General features: G+C 35.6%; 1 protein-coding gene across 2 annotated transcripts; it reads left to right on the top strand.

The window, feature by feature from the left end:
- Positions 1–2165: 2165 nt before the first annotated feature.
- LOC110377762 (uncharacterized) lies at positions 2166–17782 on the top strand. Of its 2 annotated transcripts, XM_021336766.3 has the most exons (6): positions 2166–2469; positions 11199–11265; positions 13653–13890; positions 14022–16931; positions 17032–17149; positions 17456–17782. In XM_021336766.3, exons 3-6 carry the CDS (start codon positions 13701–13703, stop codon positions 17517–17519), a joined length of 3282 nt encoding a protein of 1093 aa, XP_021192441.3. In that variant the 5' UTR covers positions 2166–2469; positions 11199–11265; positions 13653–13700; the 3' UTR covers positions 17520–17782. The 2 variants fall into 2 exon arrangements, with proteins under 2 accessions (XP_021192441.3, XP_021192442.3); XM_021336767.3 differs by lacking the exon at positions 11199–11265.
- The last annotated feature ends 963 nt before the right edge of the window (positions 17783–18745 follow it).

Below are 18745 nucleotides of genomic sequence, written 5' to 3'. Positions count from 1 at the left end.
TACAAAGCGTATAATTTTATGTCCTCTGGAAAAAAATATTTCATTCAAATCCACTTAAATGGCTTAATATGAATAGAACGGGTTCAGTTGCGTTCAGAATCACAATACTTTGGCTATTTCCCAACATCAATCACTGGAAACTTGATAGAACTCCTATCCGGAGGAAATGGCATCAGAAAATATAATATGTCCGAGCTCCTGAAATATTGAAAGTAGTATTTTTGGGTATTAAGTTTTTTTTTATATCAGTTTGTATTTCGGTGGATGAACCAGAGCTTAAAACTTCCACAGTAGGTGACCCATTTATGCACAAATATACTTATGCATATTATTATGAATATGGAAGCATTAATTAACCGACCAGTTTACACTCTACGATAATATTGTTTTGTTTATTCGTAGTTTGTAACTGACTATAGCTGTATACTGTTCCAGTTTACTTACGAATACATAAAACGCAAGACAGAATAAAAACTCCAGTCATGTTGGTTTTTCAAAATGTTCCAAAGCCGCCAGTTAGTTAATTCGCGAACTTACAGTTATCATCACCGTACGAGGTAGGAATTGTGAATTATATAAAAAATAATTATTCATCTTACACTTATTCGTACATGAGTGTGAGTAATTAAAGAATAACGGTTACAAAACGCTCTGGACCATGTAGTTTGTGAGATATGTATGAAACAGAATAAAATTATAGCATTCTAAGACATATTCATTTATTTCGAACACTATTATTTATTTCATTGTAAGTAGGTCCACCTACATAAGAAATAATAATGAATGCATATGGCTATATCATTTTGTGATTGTTAATTACAAATAGCATTATTTCCCTATGCTCTGCAAGAACTTGTGGTTGTTATATAGTTCTGATAAAAAGTGCAGAGGACCGGAAAAGCTGACAATAGGGCCGGGCTTTCGACGAAAACATAATATATGTATATGCATTAATATGAATTATCTACTAACATGTGATTTTCACACTAGGTAATTAAATGACACTGGTTCCACTTTAATTTGAATATTTTAATTAGAAAATTGTGAAAATCTTGCGAAAAAGGAAACTGTAAACATAATCATCACTTCGAGCAGTTAACAAAGATAATAAAAGGTACTATTAAAGTATCATTAAATGGATGCTTAAGTTTAACGATCGTTATCGTAAAGATTGGCTGCTGTATTAACTGCGGAAACTTTCTACATGTTGATTTTAGACGAGATATTAAAGCCTTATATAATACTTTGGGAGAAGGTATCTAGGACAATAGTACTTAAATATTTATTTATGATGTCAAAAAGAAGCCGTTTTATTTTCAAAGTTAAAATAATAAAATATACTTTTTCATAAATTAAGGACTACGCCGATTTTACTACGGCGTAGCAAACGTAGAAAATTTAGAAAAATGTACACATGTACATTAAATTAAATCTATGTCATCTTTTTGCGTAAATTATAAAGGTAAGTAATGGGTATGTAAGTGAGTCTGCGTCAAATTATACGTGCGTATTGATTTATGAGATGAGAAGAATAGGTACCTATTATATTAGAAAGCTTTTTAAAAAGTTTTGCCTTTGTAAATGCTGGCCGTTACGGGGGTAACTTGCCTTTCCTGGATAAAATGTATGTGTTGTGTTTTCGTACCAGTCTAACCTCGATATTTCTATACTTATCAAATATATTACGGGATCCATCAATTTTAGTCGTACATGGCACATCACCTCACACTTAATTGCCATTAATAATGAAGATATTTTTTAAAACATAAAAAACTATTTTAGCTTATTAAGCAGTTTTAGTTATCAATATGCATACGTAAGCTTTAGTCGAATACGTGATCGTATGTACGTATTGTGTTATCATTTGTGGGAGAGGAAATATGTAGAATATAAACAACCTCGAAATGATTCATTATTCATATTTTATTCAGTTCTACAATACCAATATGAGTAATTAATAAATAAGCTGTCATTCATTCTTAAATGAATGTTGCGGTTGGCGTGAGGCTTGTTTACGAAAACACAACGCGCACCGAAAACAATAGGCCTAGGTCGTTATCATTGGCTTTATTCATAAAGCTATTGTTTGAATCGTTAAATCGGGGGAGTGTAACCGCGTGGAATGAATGGATGCACTTGTCGCATGGAGCCGGGCCGGCTTATCACGAGCTGGTGCGGCGGGCGCTGCGGCGCGCGGCGGCAGTCCGTCGCGCCGCGCGCACCGAGCCCCACGCTCCGCAGCGCCCGCCGCGCCCGCTTATCAAAACATTCCCGCATTGGGATCGATCCGCATGTCTTTACGCGCCGACCACTGATAACGACTCTCCGTGACTCTGTGCCCCGAGTGCTGCTGGATACACTCCCTAAATACTGACGTGTTTGTGTTTGCCATGTGATTTGCCTTCTGATTTTTTAATTAGACAGTTCAGGATAATTACTGAGTTTCAAGTTTTATAATCAAGGATCAATGTAAGTACTTACTTCAATTAATTTGTTTTTAAGTTTCGTAATTGCAAATAATTTCTAAAGTAATCAGGTTATAGCAAGGTATGCCAAGTTAACTAAAACATAGAAAAAAAAAATATAAGTATGTATTGTTATTTTTTGCTTTAGTAACGTGAACAAAAGTAAAAAAAAACAATAGTTGAATTTATAGGCACTGAAACGCAAAGCAAAAAATGTTACCGAGTTTTATTGAAAGCGTTTAAAAAAGCACTTTCAACTTAAAACTATAGTTGAAGTTAATGTAGAACAATAAATAAAGTAAAAAATATTTCACTGCTCAGTAAGTAACGAGGTCAAAAGATACGCTTTGGTAAAAATTTAAATTCAATGTCTCAAATTAAGTATAATGCATTTATTGCAAATTAGACTGTTAATGAATCTTTCTGAATTTCCTAATTGTTTGTGGAACACTTTTTAACAGTTTTTTTTTTTACACAAAAACGGATTTTTTTTGCCACTGAAAAGTCAGTACTGACAATTAATTCTACAAAAATATATCAGCGTTCGAAAGCTTTCAAAAGTAAAAAATACAAGTTCGTTTTGTATCCCGTAGCACTCAATAAGCATATCTTAGAAGGGAGGATGTTTCAGTAACATCACACGCGGATATTTTTACCCGTAGAGACATTAAAGAGTTACTGAAAGGAACGGACCGAACAGCTGCTCCCAATGTTTGTTAAATACTGTAAAAGTGTGCCTCTTTCATATTTCATAACACTCGACAGAAAGTAGTTTTAATTGAAACATTCAAGGCTGGAATTTTAAGTAAATAGCTGCTCGATTTAAGCAGTTTTTATTATGATTTTGGTAATTTGAGTCTAATTGTGAATAAGTATGAAACTCGCGATTTGATTAAAGAGTGCATAAAATAAAGTCACATTAATTAAGATAGTCATTATTTTAAATAAGAATTTAAGTCATTATTGCAGATAAAAAGAACAATTGGTAATTAATAAATTGATTCTAAACATTTAATGTGATTTAATCTCATCCATTTTTACTTTTCCTTCATTAGTCTGAAATAAATTGTTGGCTGCAAATACTCTTAACATTTTTAACCAAATGAAATAAACACATGCCGAAACAATTACATTAAGTAAATCAAATTAATTGATAGCAAATAATCATCTCAGTTTATAAAAAAAAGATCAATAATAACGTGCGAGTAGTTAATAAAACGAATGAATGGACACGTGTTCGGAGATAAAGTATGAGTGAGGATCAAGGATCAAGATTAAAGCAGCAATGCTGCGGTCATCGAGACTCACATTTGATACCTCACGGATCCATTACTACACTTTGTAATAAACACTGCTATGGCCGTGATTATTTTTCGACCAGACCTGAGACTGAGAGAATGCTCGGCCGAGGGTGATTGTGCTCGACTAAATGAACAAGTTTGTAAAATGTCATCGCGATCACACCCGCCGTGAGCTAGCGTACTACAATTAGGTGACAATCACCTTGGCGAATAATAGAACGTTCGTTTATCACACAAACAAGGTAAAAACAATGAAACTAATGTTTGATACAAATTCTGAACTCGTTTGTCTGATGTCACTTAAACGATTCTCTTTAATTGTTCCACTATTTTGCAAGAGGTCTAACTAGAAACGTTTACTTTAACTTGCCTTTCTTTTTAACAAGCATTAAATTAATATCGAGCGACAGATGTCCAAATTATTTCGTATCGATATTTCTCTACATTGTTTTCTATAGATGCATAGAGCCCGGTTTCGCTTGTAGTTTTATATTATTTATGTGTAAAATTTCAAGTTATAGTGGCATCGCAAGATCTTTTGAATTATTGAATACTAATAATGTTGCATCTGGTATCGAATATCTGTGACTCAATTACGTCACTTTGGTGAGTCCGAAGCTACTTTCATAAATTAAAATAATTTAAATGGTGTCATAATAATAAAAAAGCTTGTCTTATTAATTATAGCTGTTAATCGATGCATGAAATGCTGCGACATTTACGTGTTCAAGGTTACAGTTGTGGCAAAACAGCCTTTAAAACTATACTTTATGACCTATACTTAAATATGTTGTAAAGTACTTAGTTATATCCGTTGTGGGCCATCAAAATTTGTGCAATAACATAAATAACTTGAAATCATCCTGTGTGCTTAATTACATACCTTGATTTAAAATAATAATACTTTAAATCGGTACTTAAAATCTTATACAATTGCACATGATTAAGCTTTTGAGGCCATTTACAAAATCTCAACATCTTTATTAGAAAGAACAAACATTTAAGATTTCAAAAAGCAAATGAATTTACATAAACTGAATAAATAAAACATAAATGTAGCCGCCGGTGCATTGACACTGGACACGGGCTAGGTATTTACCTACTGCTCACACTTGCCAGCTATGTACACACTTTTAGTGCTTACTACAGCTGAGTGTCATGGTGACCGTGCTGTCCACGATATCATCAGCATGCTACACTCTATCAAGGTTAGAAAATCAAGCAAAATAACGCTCATAATCATGAATCCGTGATTAAACACACCGCTTGCTAGAACCATGGCTTTGCGTAAATGTAAAACGTACACTTTAATCATCTGCGGTTTCCAGTTGTTAATGTTCAGAACATGCGCTATGTACAGCGTGTTACACTTACGTACAGTATGAGCACACGGCCGAGCTAATCTGCAAACATTAAAGTTTTTACTTGAGATAAAACAGAGCTCATTGAGTTCGGCCGCAATGGGCCGTGGTGCGCACACGCATATGCGCCCTGGATGCCACCAGACCGTCTCGCGCATTAATATCTGGACAATTCATCAACATCGCCCTCGGTAATTAAACATACATATTGCGTCGGAGCATATTTTAGCAGAATTTATTGCCACTACGTTTGAAGTCACGGTCTCGAGTATCACTTCGGTTGCAGAATGCGGATGTTTTGTGCGTGTCAAGTATGACAGCTTCAGGAATATTAAGATTAAATTAATGTTTTTATTTTGTAAGTCAGTGAATAAGTATCATAATAACAGATCAGTTTGCATGATAAGTTATATTGAATAATAATAACCTGCTAATGCAAGTAACAATCCTCTCAATAGAAGAGAAGAGCTAAGTCTCAATTCCAACTATCATTTAAGGAAATGGTTTTCTGAATCCGGTTACACTGGAAGCCGACCCCAACATAGTTGGGAGAAAAGGTCGGGAGATGATTTAAGAAAATGGTTTTAACTTAAAAAATATTCTCTTGTTTATATCCGAAGTCGGAGTTGCTCACAAATTACTTGAAAGATATCTATGCTACTACATATTTTGCATTTTAAAATACTTTATAATGAAATCTGAAATATTCAAAGTTTGATTACCATTATCGCGATGAAACATTTATTAACATGCAAAATTGGATTCGGTAGCCGTTTCGCCTTCACGAATCGTAAACATGTTGGCTGTTGGCATGCGCTCTGCGAAAATATGCAAGGCTATATTGGAAATGTCACCGACTCTTTAATACATCCTTGCTAATTAAGTTACTTCCAAAATAATTCGCCCAACTCTTCGTTAACCAAAAAAAAATCAAAATAATTATTCTGAAAAACAAAACTTTCCGAACGTCAAATATTACATGAGACTCTCAAATCACCCGCTACTTTACTACACAATTTCTTATGTTTTTGCTATGAAATAGTGGCGCAGCAAATACCCCGGGAACTTTTGAAATTCTGGCCGAAATCCATGAAACTATTGTACTTCGATCTTGACAACTCAGCAGGGCAATCCATTGCATTGGAGTGCGAGAAGTACATAAAGCTCCCAAGATGAGAGCCAAAAGGCGCAGCAGCTAGATATCTCGCTCAAAAATATTATATACTTAGAGCATATGTAAAATAGTGCTATGTAGATGTATACTTACATATAGGTATTATACAGATGTTTAATGGAAGACAAATCTAATTTATTTAACATTGAGGAAATAGGTAAGTAGGTAGGTATGTTATAATTATAATATTACACCTGCATATATTCTTAGCACGAAAAATTTTAATGTGAGAACGGTGCTACTTGTAAACACAATGGACATACTTCAGACAGATTGGGCAAGTTTATAATTGTTATGTAATTATTGTCATCCAAATATAGAACATTTTATTGTATGTTCCTATCAAATTACAAGTTCAATAGCGTCAATGTTTGCAAATAATTTCCACTTTGAATCGATACATTATCGGGTGATCATTTATAGTATTGGAGAAACACTTTCATGTATCTACACAAGTTATTGGCAATATAGTTTTTACCGAGATTAGAGCACGACCATCAGGAAATTGGTTTTATTGGTTCACTTAGCGAATACTTTGTTGCTAAATGCAACATGCATTGCGTATGTAAACAGTTAAACATGTTACGTATCGGGGTACTTTCGACCGATCTCGCCAGGCAAGGATTACTGCAATTGTAAAAATGAAAAATATAGGCGCCTAGTTAAAAAATATGTTTTAACACCTACTCAATTACCTAATCGAGTAGTTACTTAATAAGAGAGCAGACGAGCCATTCAGACATTTTAAAAGGTGATTTTATTAAGAACAAATTGGGCAGCGAACTGGTTTGGCGTAACTCCGGAAGCGAACAGGTTCCTCGAAGCCGAGATAAGTATTAATTGGAATTTTAATTTTTACTAATCAAAGATGCTTGTGAATGGTTCGCTGCCGGGAATCGGTTTTTCTGTACCTATTACGTATATTAAGTAACACGGCTTTCACTGGATCAAGTTATTCGTTACAATCGAAGCATCACGCAATCGTTTTTAGGTAACTAAATGGTTCGTCATACATTTGAACACGTTACCGTAGGTTAACCATGGAGGAGACTCTACACTTATTGGTTGTTATGAATGATATATTAATATTATAAATATTAGCTTTCATATCGGAATAACGTTTAGAGAGAATCACATAGGTAGAGGTGAAACCGCGGACGGATGCAGGCTATATTATATAGCTACTAATTAATCTGCTTCCTATCCTAGTCTTAGAGTTAAAGTGATGGCTGGTTCATTGCATTGGAGACTATAATTTCATTAGTTGAAGACACACTAAATTACTGTCTCGTTATTCAATTCAAATTAATATTTTTATAGCTATACCTAGTTTCTAATTGCTCGTTAATTCTTTTTTAATAGTGGCTTCGTAATTATGCTAATAAGCCTCGGGTTAAGGAACCAGGATGAATCATGTTTTTAATTCTTCTGTTTTGTATGAATTCACATTAAAGAATTCATTTCATGACCGTGAAGCATAACCAACAACTACGGATAATTGGTGAATTCTGCTGATCACACGTGGAACTAATCGAAGCCGCGAGTTCCGGATAATAAAGTAAGATACGGCGATATTCTACATACCTGATGTGCTTAGGAAGTTTTAAAAATAGTCATCAATGAATAAGAATCATATAATTCATTAAAACAGAAAATAATGAGTGACGTCGACACATTCATTTAGACAAGGTACTGGCTTTTTTCCTGTTAATTATTTTAAAGTAACATTATCCTTGGTATTGTTAGGTTTCAGTCTTTATATTTAATTCAAATATGTTTTTATAAATGTTTAATTTTATTTGACTTGGATATTAAAAATCCTTTTTTAGTAAATATTAGGTCCAATATGGTAATATGTAATCGTAAATATGTTAAATGTAAAGTGGCTGGGTTCCAATTCAGTGACAGGAAACAGTCGAGTTTGTTTTATTGCTAGCTATTAATGTCTCATAGCTGGACGTGCTTGATTTACCTCCGCTTGGTTTACGCAAGGTGGAGCCACTTAACTTCCGATATCGTTGTACGGTACATCACTATTTAAATTATCAAATAAGAAGGTACTTAGAAACATCAACCTAATATCATCTGTTGAACATATTGTTTTACTTAAGTAAACCCCTAGCAATTAAACAAAGGTCCCTATTTGCCGAAAAGCTGTAAAATAAACAAGGCTATTAAAGGTATTAGTAAAACAAAAGTAATTGCTTTCCCAAGCCAGACGGCATGTTTACCAGCCGTCTACATTCCTGTTATTGTTTGTTTTACACAAAGCTTTAAGGTGTTAGAGTTTTATAAAGCCGTGTTTTGTTGTAGATCGTAAAAGTGTATTCGGTTGTAGGAGGATAGATAGTTTCGAAGAGCATTTCTCTTGAATGGTAGGGTCCGCCCACGCGGCGCGTGCGCAGGCCCGCCCGCCCACGCGCTTGTAAATTGTTCCCTAACTGTACCAGCGACAAATTGCCCGTGCGCCAGACATAATAGCGGTCCTTTAATCTTAATATGATGAGAATCATATTTAAACGTAGGCATGATTGTGCGATGTAAATCAGAATCACGAGTTAATATCTCTAAAGCGACAAGAGAAATAGCGGAGCGTACGATAATGATAAATGGTTAGTTCATAAGCATTATAAACGCAGTTAAATTATGGATAATTCTAAAAAAAATATACGGATTACGTCATCCTTCCTTAGAGATTTTTTGATGATTTTCGCACCAACCGAAAAAAGGATTGCCACTGCATAATTACATATGTATGTGAACAAAGTCAATCTAGTTGGTAATAGAATGCTTCCTCAACTAATTGGTACCTTCGGCTGTGGAGCACCTGCGCATGTCGGAGATGTCGGCTTCTTCAGATTAACGGCACCGCACTAATGATGAGCAAATAACAAATGCCGCACTCACACAACCCACTAATGCAATAGTAGAGTTTACTCAGATAAGTATTTTACACATTAACTTATATGAATGATGTTTTGGGCATTAAAATACAATGCCTTGAATCACAAAAATGAATGAAAGATGCATTTATTTATTTAAATCACACTGGAGGTAGGTAACTTGACTTCATATATTTTAGAACATATATCTAAAGTAAAGTTAAAAAATCTACAGTGCATCTTATCTACATTCATTAAGTAGGCAAGCATATTATCTCTTACATACATTTCCGATATTATATACATAGATAAAAACAGTTACCGCTAGAAACTTACTTATTACAAAGTAAGAAACTTACATTACGATTTGCGGAATTACAATCTGCTGTGAACATTATAAACGTTACTTTTAAGTGAGTGAAACTTTATACTGACGATCTTGGCCCGGATAAAACAACACGTTACGACATTTATTTGTTTTCAGAAATAATACTTATCAATCCTTATGCCTTGTTAATGCGTCTCTTGTTCTTGGTAGTACCTAGCAGTAATTTTGAAACCAATAGTAAGGCTGACTACTTAGCTTACGTTCCCTTGGGTGGACTACTATGATAATTTTTAACATGAAATAGATAATCTTAAGCGCTTTGCATGCAAGTGCTCGAAGCTTACAATAAATAGGTTCACTATCGAGTAATTTTTTTTATGTAATACTTATTTGGTTACAAAGTAGTCCTTGAGTTGATGCCAAAACACGTTAATATAATCATAAGATTATCTGTGAACAATAACTCTTTCCAGGTTTCAGTAACACCGAGAAAACAGCTAGGTGACATGTTTAGTTAGGTGTTCCTTTGTGTTGTGCAGGTATCCGGAGAAATGTATGCTTCTTAAACATACATACGAAACAGCATCTTTTGAGCCCATGACCATCTGCCTGTACATAATTAAAGTCACGTATCGGTATCTTATGTTCTAAAACGAGTTTAATTAACATCTGAGATTTTTTCTTTGTGCATTACTTAGTTCCATGGTATGACTGGCATATTATGTTATCCATAAAAGAGATAAAATGGTCTGCATACACCAACTGTGATACCGTATTCGTACCGTGTGTTTAATCACGTCTCATTGCGAGCATATTTGTCATACGCAGCCGAGCGACGGCCCTTGCTGAAGATTAGCTACGTGCTGTACTCTGCTCTGAGCGGCTTATTATACTCATACAAGTAGGCCGCTTCAATGAAAACCAGCACTCTCATTAAAACCTAGAACTACACGTCTGTTTAAAATAGGTAGTTCTACATATTTTGTAAATTTAACGTCAACAATCGCACACATTGTTGCATTGTAAAAGTGTTCACAAAGAAATTATGTAAGTTTCAAAACAATAGAACCTCGTCTCACCCATTTTAATGTCGGACGTTTCTAATTTTACAGGTTGCGCCAAAGTATTTAGTGTCAAAGCTTCCATATTTATTAAGATAATGAATTTGAAAGTCGCTACAATATCTTAAATGTTGTATGGAATAAAATCATTTTACGTCTTTTTGACTTAAAATACCTAGGAAAAAGGTGCCTGTCTTTACCATTATTCTTGAGTTTGTACTCGGGTAGGTACCATATTCCTCCAACATATTTGCGTGTCACCTGTCACGGGCGTGACTCAATCCAGCATTGCTTTTTAAACACTTACAACGCCGCCCTATTGTCCTTCAATAGATGGCGATAAAAGTCTCTACGTGACGGAATTTTTATGTTTCCGATCCCTAGCCGTAGAATAGAAATGATATAATATTGTAGTTAAATCAACAAACTGACTGATATTTAATCATGCACAATCTGCAAGATCTTATTATTGAAAGCAGTCGTTTGTTTTTAATCTAGATTTGATATGGCACGCTAGCATGCGGCACGTGATTTGTGATATGTATTTTAGATAGTAATGTGAAAGTAATATTAATTAGTAGTGTAAGTAATTGAAGTTCCTAGGTGAAGAGAGTATAATGTTTCAGTGGAGCGTCGCGTTGCCTGCGCCCGCGCCGCCTGCATCGCTGTCTCCCCCATGTGCACTGGTATGAGGTGAGTCACCGCACTCGATTTAACTTCCGTCGCTAAGTTTGCACATCTGAGAAATCTTTATGGGAATGTAGAGCTAATGGGTAGTTATATTTGAAAAAACAGTCATTGCTCAGAGTTTAAAAGGTCAAGTTTTTGCTTAAGAAAACAATAGGGAGGTGGCAGTATCATAAAGCAAAATGCAGCATGGTGCGCACATATAAGTATCGTGCGCTCGCTATTAGTTAGCGCTGCGCACCTGCCTCGCGACTCGATGTCAATGTCCGTCAAACGCGAGCCGGGAGCCTCTACTTACTTTACTAGGTACTTTATTATAATAACGCATACAGTAACCATACTCAACGTCATACACTTTTAACCAAGAATATGATTTGAGTAGCTACAATGCTTCGATTTGTGCGAAATACATACGACCTCATCCCGTGGTTCTTGAATCTTTTTATCAATCTACTTTGATGATATTTTGGTAGGTACTAGGAACTATGACACGCCTTTTTAAATAATGGACCACCTAACTTTATCTGCCTTTGTAAATATGACCACAATCGTCAGGGGAGAACCCCAGGATCCCCACAGGTGCAGACCTCATCCTTACTAAAGCCTCCACCTTTTGACATGAATTACATTTTTCGCCATATTTTTCAAAATACATAATTTTAATATTTAAATAAGTTCATATATACCTATTAAATATTTGTGTATTCTAGTAAGTATCCGCGTAATACTCTTGAGTACCTACCTATGTATTTTTTACAATTTATATTGAAACTTACTCTTTTTATTGCCATAATGTTTCCCGCCGCGGAAAAACTAATACAAAAATAATTGCTTGGTAGATAAGGTATGCGTATGTTCATATCCGCGTTGGCGCCTGCGATGAAAAACATAATTGCTAAGAACGTATACAAATCAGGTCCAGGAATAGTGAGTCTGTCTGAAGCTTCGTACCCGCTAGGAATCTTAAGAGGAGAGTAATCTAGTGATATTTAAACTATTAAGTTTCTAGGTTAGATTTGTCGCTGTCATCAGCGGACTGCAACTACTGCAAGCTTGCGACAACACTCGCATTATGTAATTACCGCGTGGCTATTTATGTAGGACATAAATAATAACAGTACTACAGCAGCACAATTTTATGCATTGACATGCGCAATTTCTAGAGACATGACCTCATGCCATTAGATTAAGCAGATTGAATAAGGTCTTAATGTTTTTTTTCTACATTTAAGTGCGCTCTACGTTTGTGCGCTTAGCGTGAGATTGATAAAAAACTGGAAAAATCGTAAAAAAAGAAATGAGTTTATCTATGTTCTGGTAGGACACATTAACGTGAAGAAGTAGCTGTGTATCTTGACGCTGCTACTGACCGATAACCGCGGCGACTCGCTCCGGCTCGCTTCCGGCAGCAACGTTTCCTTTGCCATCAAGCTCTACATCATTAGCGTAGCTTTCCCAGATTATTTTATTTTTGGAAGACTCTACATAAGTTTTGTCTGTCCATTTAAAAAATAAATTTTGTCGAATACACAGATTATGTACTCTTAGCGAGATTTAATCACACTATCATGATATCAAAGCAATGTATAGGTTATGATAGTTGTTAAATAAACATTTTATTTCTGTTACAAGAAAGCAAGTACCTGATTTCTACGGTTCCTCTATTAGTATTGCTAATTTTAATTAAACACGTAACGAGCTGTTTAGATTGAAATTTAAATATGTACTGATTTGTATCTGGCGGGTCAGTACACTACCACAGGGACTAGGGACCACTTCCAACCAGCTACGTTCAGCATAATCTATTAACATTTCCTGTTAACGGACTGACTACTGCTTTGATATTAATTATAATTAAAACGACCGTTTCTTGGGATTACCGCAAATACAACTATCGGAGAGAAGTTCTTGCGATTGAAAAATAACGTGGACTAGATTGGATCGGGATGACAGTCATTAGATAAGTCTAACGTCTCGAAGCCTGGGTTTCCGGCCATCCTGTAAAACCAGCTATGAGTCACTTGTGCACGCAATATAAACGTTCCTACTCTTTATTATGTTATTAGTTACCATGCTAGTATAATTACGTTGAGTGCGTCAATCACGTTCATCTAATGACAGTCAAGAACGGTTCACATCCTGAAAGCTCCTGTTTTTTAGCAGGCCTTAGATAATTATTTCTCAAGAACTGATATTTAACATATGTATAAACAACTGATATTAAACTGTTACAAAATTAAGTTCCACTACCAGAAATGAGAATCGGATAATTCTGTTACTTTACATACGAATGGACACTAATAATTGCTTTGGAGCAAACTTAATTTACGTTATTAATTTAGTTATTTTTGTCACCTTATACCTATCTCACAAGTTGTTTTTTGTAATTTCAGAGCAGAGGGCGCGTGCGGAGTGGCGCGATGGTTGCGTGATCGGTCATCATGCGCCTCTTCCGCGGGCCGAAGCGCAGGGAAGTGACCGGGCCGCGAGCCGTCGCGACGCCGTCTCCGCGCAGAGACGCCGCCGCCGCAGACATTGCCGACACCGCGCCGCACGTCGCACACGACTTTACGCTTGTAACCGCACTGCCAGCCATGGTTATGGAAGATGATGTCAAGGAGATGAAGAAAGGTAATTTTTATGTCAAGTGTAATGTAATACATAAGACGTCAACTGCTTACTTAATTTGAAATAGAAATTCTTGTGGATAAGGGAAATGAATGATTTATATATAGCATAACGTATCACTTCTGTCTTTTCAGTGTTTGCTACGTGGGGTCGCCGTATGGGGAAGAAACTTGAAATGTTGAAGAAAACAGATACTAAAGAAATTTTACAAGAAGACCAACCTAATGAGGAGTTAAAGGAAGAACCCACTGTTCCTACTGGACAGTATAAGAAAAAACAGCACTGGAAAATGGGTCGTAGCAGTTCAGACTCTACTTCATTAAAAAGAGATACTGATACTGATTCTATCCGGAGCGGATCCAGAGACAGATCACCGAGCCCTTTTAAATCATTTTTTCATAGAATGGGTTCCACGGGAATGTTGAATTCTGCCAAATCGCAATCACTTAACATGCACAAAACACCTGAAAACTTTCCAGTTGCAAATGGTCCTTCTTTGTATCGCAGTTGTTCAACTTCACATCTTTCTACATACGTAAAAGCTGATGATCCATCAGACGATATTGACTTACAAAATGCGGACAATGAGAGCAAAACTTCTCCTAAAAAACACAACACGCTGACGGAAGACACTTTGGTAACATCTTCAGCGAAAGCGGTTAGTTGTGATAATATTAACAATTTAAATGATGGCCAAACAAGCAATGGAGCTTCTAAGAAACCAAATTTTCCTTACGCATTCTTACGATCTAAGTTATCAGTTTTGCCTGAAGAAAACAGCATAGCTTCACAGCAAAGAACTAGCTCAATCAGACAAAGTTTGTCTGAAAGAATTGATAGAAAATCTCCGAAATTCCGAAAAGACAGAATTTGTCTTACGAACTCACGATCAGAAGAACGATATCAGAGCAGTGATAGCATATCTATTCATGACGAAAACTTATTATTTAATAGTGCATTAAGAAAAGATTACGATTTTTCCCGAAGTTCTATGAGAAGTATCAATGAAATAGATGGCCGTATGTATCCGATTGGACGTAATGACGATGTGCCACGTAGATCCTCAATGGTTTCCCATAGAGCACCTTTAGATTATGATCCAATGCTTATCCCACGTAATAGGAATAGTTTACCCGTATATGAATATGGTTCAGTGCTAGGTTCTATGCGAGACATAAAAACCGAAATTACTTCATCTACTCAAAGCATTCACCATGGACCGGAAAATGTTGAAGTGCAAACCCATCGCCTTAGTAATTATGTAAGTTCCAACGAGTCTGGATATGATAGTGATGGTCGGCCCACCGATGACCATAGCAACCATTCTCCGCCAGGATATTCTTCTCATTTTAATCATGCATCGATTCGAAAGGAATCAATGGACCTGACTTGTGATGGGAATCCTGGAAATTTCTCAAGACAATATAGTTTAAACCAAAAAATTAACTTTGGCCGTGTACAAGTTCCGGTTCGACGAAGTTCCACCCCCTGTGCATTATTTCCCGTAGAGAAAAGTAATTCTTATGAATATGAAAATGATAACAACCATAAATTTCCAAGTGATAGTATAAAAAATACAAATTTTGATCACATAGACTCAAAACCACCACCGCTTCCAAAGAAAACTCTCAGTAAAAAGCAACCTTATGTCTACAAAACGATAACACTAGATGAAAGAGTTCAAACAAGAAAAATAAAATTTCTACACTCACAATTACTTCCTGTTGAACATGCATCAAATCAAGATATTACTGCTGATAGTCCGTCGCAAATGCCACAAGTTGCTGAAACTGATATTTTCGGTAGAGGACCTTGTACAAAACGATTTAGAAAAATAAGATTACTAAAATCAAGGCTAGATGAGAGTCTTGGTGTTTACTTGGCACAGCACAGAGTGGATTTTGATAGCAGTGGTTCAAATTATGAAATACGATACATTGTTGTGAAATTAGATTTTGATGGAATAGCCCATAGAGATGGAAGATTGCGAATTGGCGATGAAATCGTTAATGTTAATGGTAGAGTATTGCGAGGACTGTCATCACTAAAAGAAGTTCAACACATAGTCAATTCTTGTTCGACCGAAGCAACGATAGAAGATGGTGCATTATTTCAAAGATACCAAGTCGACCTAGTGATGGCTCACGACGAAATTACACCCATAACATTAAGTAGAATAATCAACAACCAGCCTTTAGAACAGAATACTGTCACTATCCCAGCATCCAACGTTCCTCCTGATATAATATCACAAACTGTGCATAAGCCGTTGCCTTCCAATCAAATAACAATCGAGACACATTTTCCTGCTGAAAAACAATTTTATAACCGCGATGCTTCGAATAGAACCAAAGAACATTCAAGTGAACAGAAAAGATATGAGTCAGAACATCATAAAAAATGCGAAGTTGGTATTCAAGTAAACAACGCTCCGATGCTGTCTAACCAGAAGAGTGACGACGAGAAGTTGTTAGAGAGGCATTGTTATTCACAATCTGCGTCTTTGCAAAACATCACCAACATTGAAATCTCTCTTAGATCATCGCCAACACCGCGGTCAAACCAGGGAAATAACTATAGGCCAATATCATTTCATACCACTAGACCACCATCAACTACTGCGCCTTATTCTATCTATAATGACAACGCAACTAACGAAATCAAAGAGAACTTCTCACACTACATTAAACACGTGCCAAGGCTCTACCAGAATAGATCATTCGAAAGTATTCCAGAACAATTGAGAAATAGTAGTCGCAGTAGATTTTTCAGCAGAGTTGGATCTCAACGATGCTCTCCGAGCCCGGGTCCCCATATATCAAGGCTCCAAGAACACTCTGCAGCTTCACATCAAGATAACCAGCATGGCGGGCATTATGCGCACAGTTCTTTACACAGAGTTGAATTTTGGAAAGGCCAAGGACATAAAAGTCTTGGTTTTAGTATCGTTGGAGGAACTGACTCACCCAAGGGACAAATGGGTATTTTTGTCAAAACGGTGTTTCCAAATGGCCAGGCTGCTGACAAGGGCACTATTTTTGAAGGTGATTATTGCTTTTATCTTGAAGGTCTTATTTGAAAAGACTGAAAAAAAAATAGCCAAGGTAAATAATAAATATTATATCAATTACGTTTCTGTTTCAGGTGATGAGATTCTGTCAGTAAATAGTGTACCGACACGCGGACTGAGTCATGCTGGTGCTATTTCTCTTTTCAAGCAAGTAAAGGAAGGAAAAATAGAACTGACGCTTTCAAGACGAAGGTAAATAAATACGAATATTTATGTATATTCTTGATTCATAAACATAATAATTGCTATTATCGCATACGCTATCTGATTTTACTAAATTATTTGGATGTCTACGAACTTATACTCTGCTGCAATAATAGCTTTATTCCTGTTAGTTCCTGCAGCCAGCATTATATTGTTACGTTTCCAGACACTACATACGCATCCCTATATCCCGAACATAAACATAAAATAGTACCTACATTATTTCTTGACTGTTTTTATTTTGACACGATGTATAAGGACAATAATTTAAAATGGGAATTTGTTTTTTTTCAGAGCACCTAGGTCGAGATCTGTGGAACCTCTCGGCAATTTTCGCGGTGACGTGAAACGGGAATAATATTATTTATTTATATCCCAAAGAGACAATGGTGTTTTCGAGTGCAATAATACACTTTATTAATTATAGCCAAAGGCAAATCTAAGATGCTTGTTTCACTGTCACTTAACAACATTGTGAATATTGGTATTAAAATAATGGATATATTGTTTAGGGTGACATTGTATCGTAATAATGTTTATCATCCGTCACAGTAAATGTACATCGCCTTACAAATAAAATATTCTTATGGCAAATAAAATAAATATTGGTTAAATGGGCTACTTCACTTGTGGTTATTAATTTTAAACTGTTATTGAGTATATGAATGGTAATAAGAAATGAATGCACGCCAACATATCTATTGTATCTACTTAATAACCACGTGGTATCGGAAATGAAAATATGTAGTCTCATTTAACGCCATTTAATGTATATCATGTTTACTTAATGTTTACGCTAAATTTTATTAGCTCTGTAAAATAAGACTGTATGTATAGCTATAGCTAATTTAATATTTTCGTTGTAGTCTGTTATAATATGATAGCTATTGTTAAAGTATGTTAGGAATGCTAGATCTCGTTATTTACTGTAACTTGTATATACTAGTAGTCGTAGAACATTTTGTTACAATGTTATCATTTAATGAAGACTAGACTTCCTTAACAATAACCACATGACAATTAGAAAGGCAATCAGACTGATATAATTAAATAATGATTGAGTACCTATATTACTGCCAAAGCTTTAGACTTAGCGAGAAATATTTCGAACACATTTCTCTCATAAAACAAATATCTATGGAGGCAAAGCCGTCACCGTTGGACGATTACATCTACTTTGAGAATAGAATCAACATTTACTTCATTCTGTTACAGGCTTGTAGTGTATTGTACACATATAAATTTCCGAATATGTTATTATGTACTTGTGATGCAATATGTGAAGCGAATCAGCGAATTTACTCCGTCCATTAAGATTGTTGATACGGCCTATTGTTTTGGAATAACTTTCAGCAAGCATAGTTTCAGCAAACAACCAGTTGTTTCCTAGCGGGAACTAAATTTATGACATGATAGCATAGAGATCGTGAAACATTCGTAAGTTAATCCATCCATCCACAGTATTGTTCGTTACATCTACCTATTGTAAATAAATTGCAATACCTCAATGCTTTTAAAAATATACACGAATATAACTATGAACTTTTTTATTTATTTAATGAAAGATAGAATAAAAACAAAAAA

Source organism: Helicoverpa armigera, chromosome 3 (assembly GCF_030705265.1).
Source record: "Helicoverpa armigera isolate CAAS_96S chromosome 3, ASM3070526v1, whole genome shotgun sequence".
In the NCBI taxonomy this organism is placed as follows: domain Eukaryota; kingdom Metazoa; phylum Arthropoda; class Insecta; order Lepidoptera; family Noctuidae; genus Helicoverpa; species Helicoverpa armigera.
Note: the sequence above shows the minus strand (reverse complement) of the source record. Positions and strands in the feature narration are given on the sequence as shown.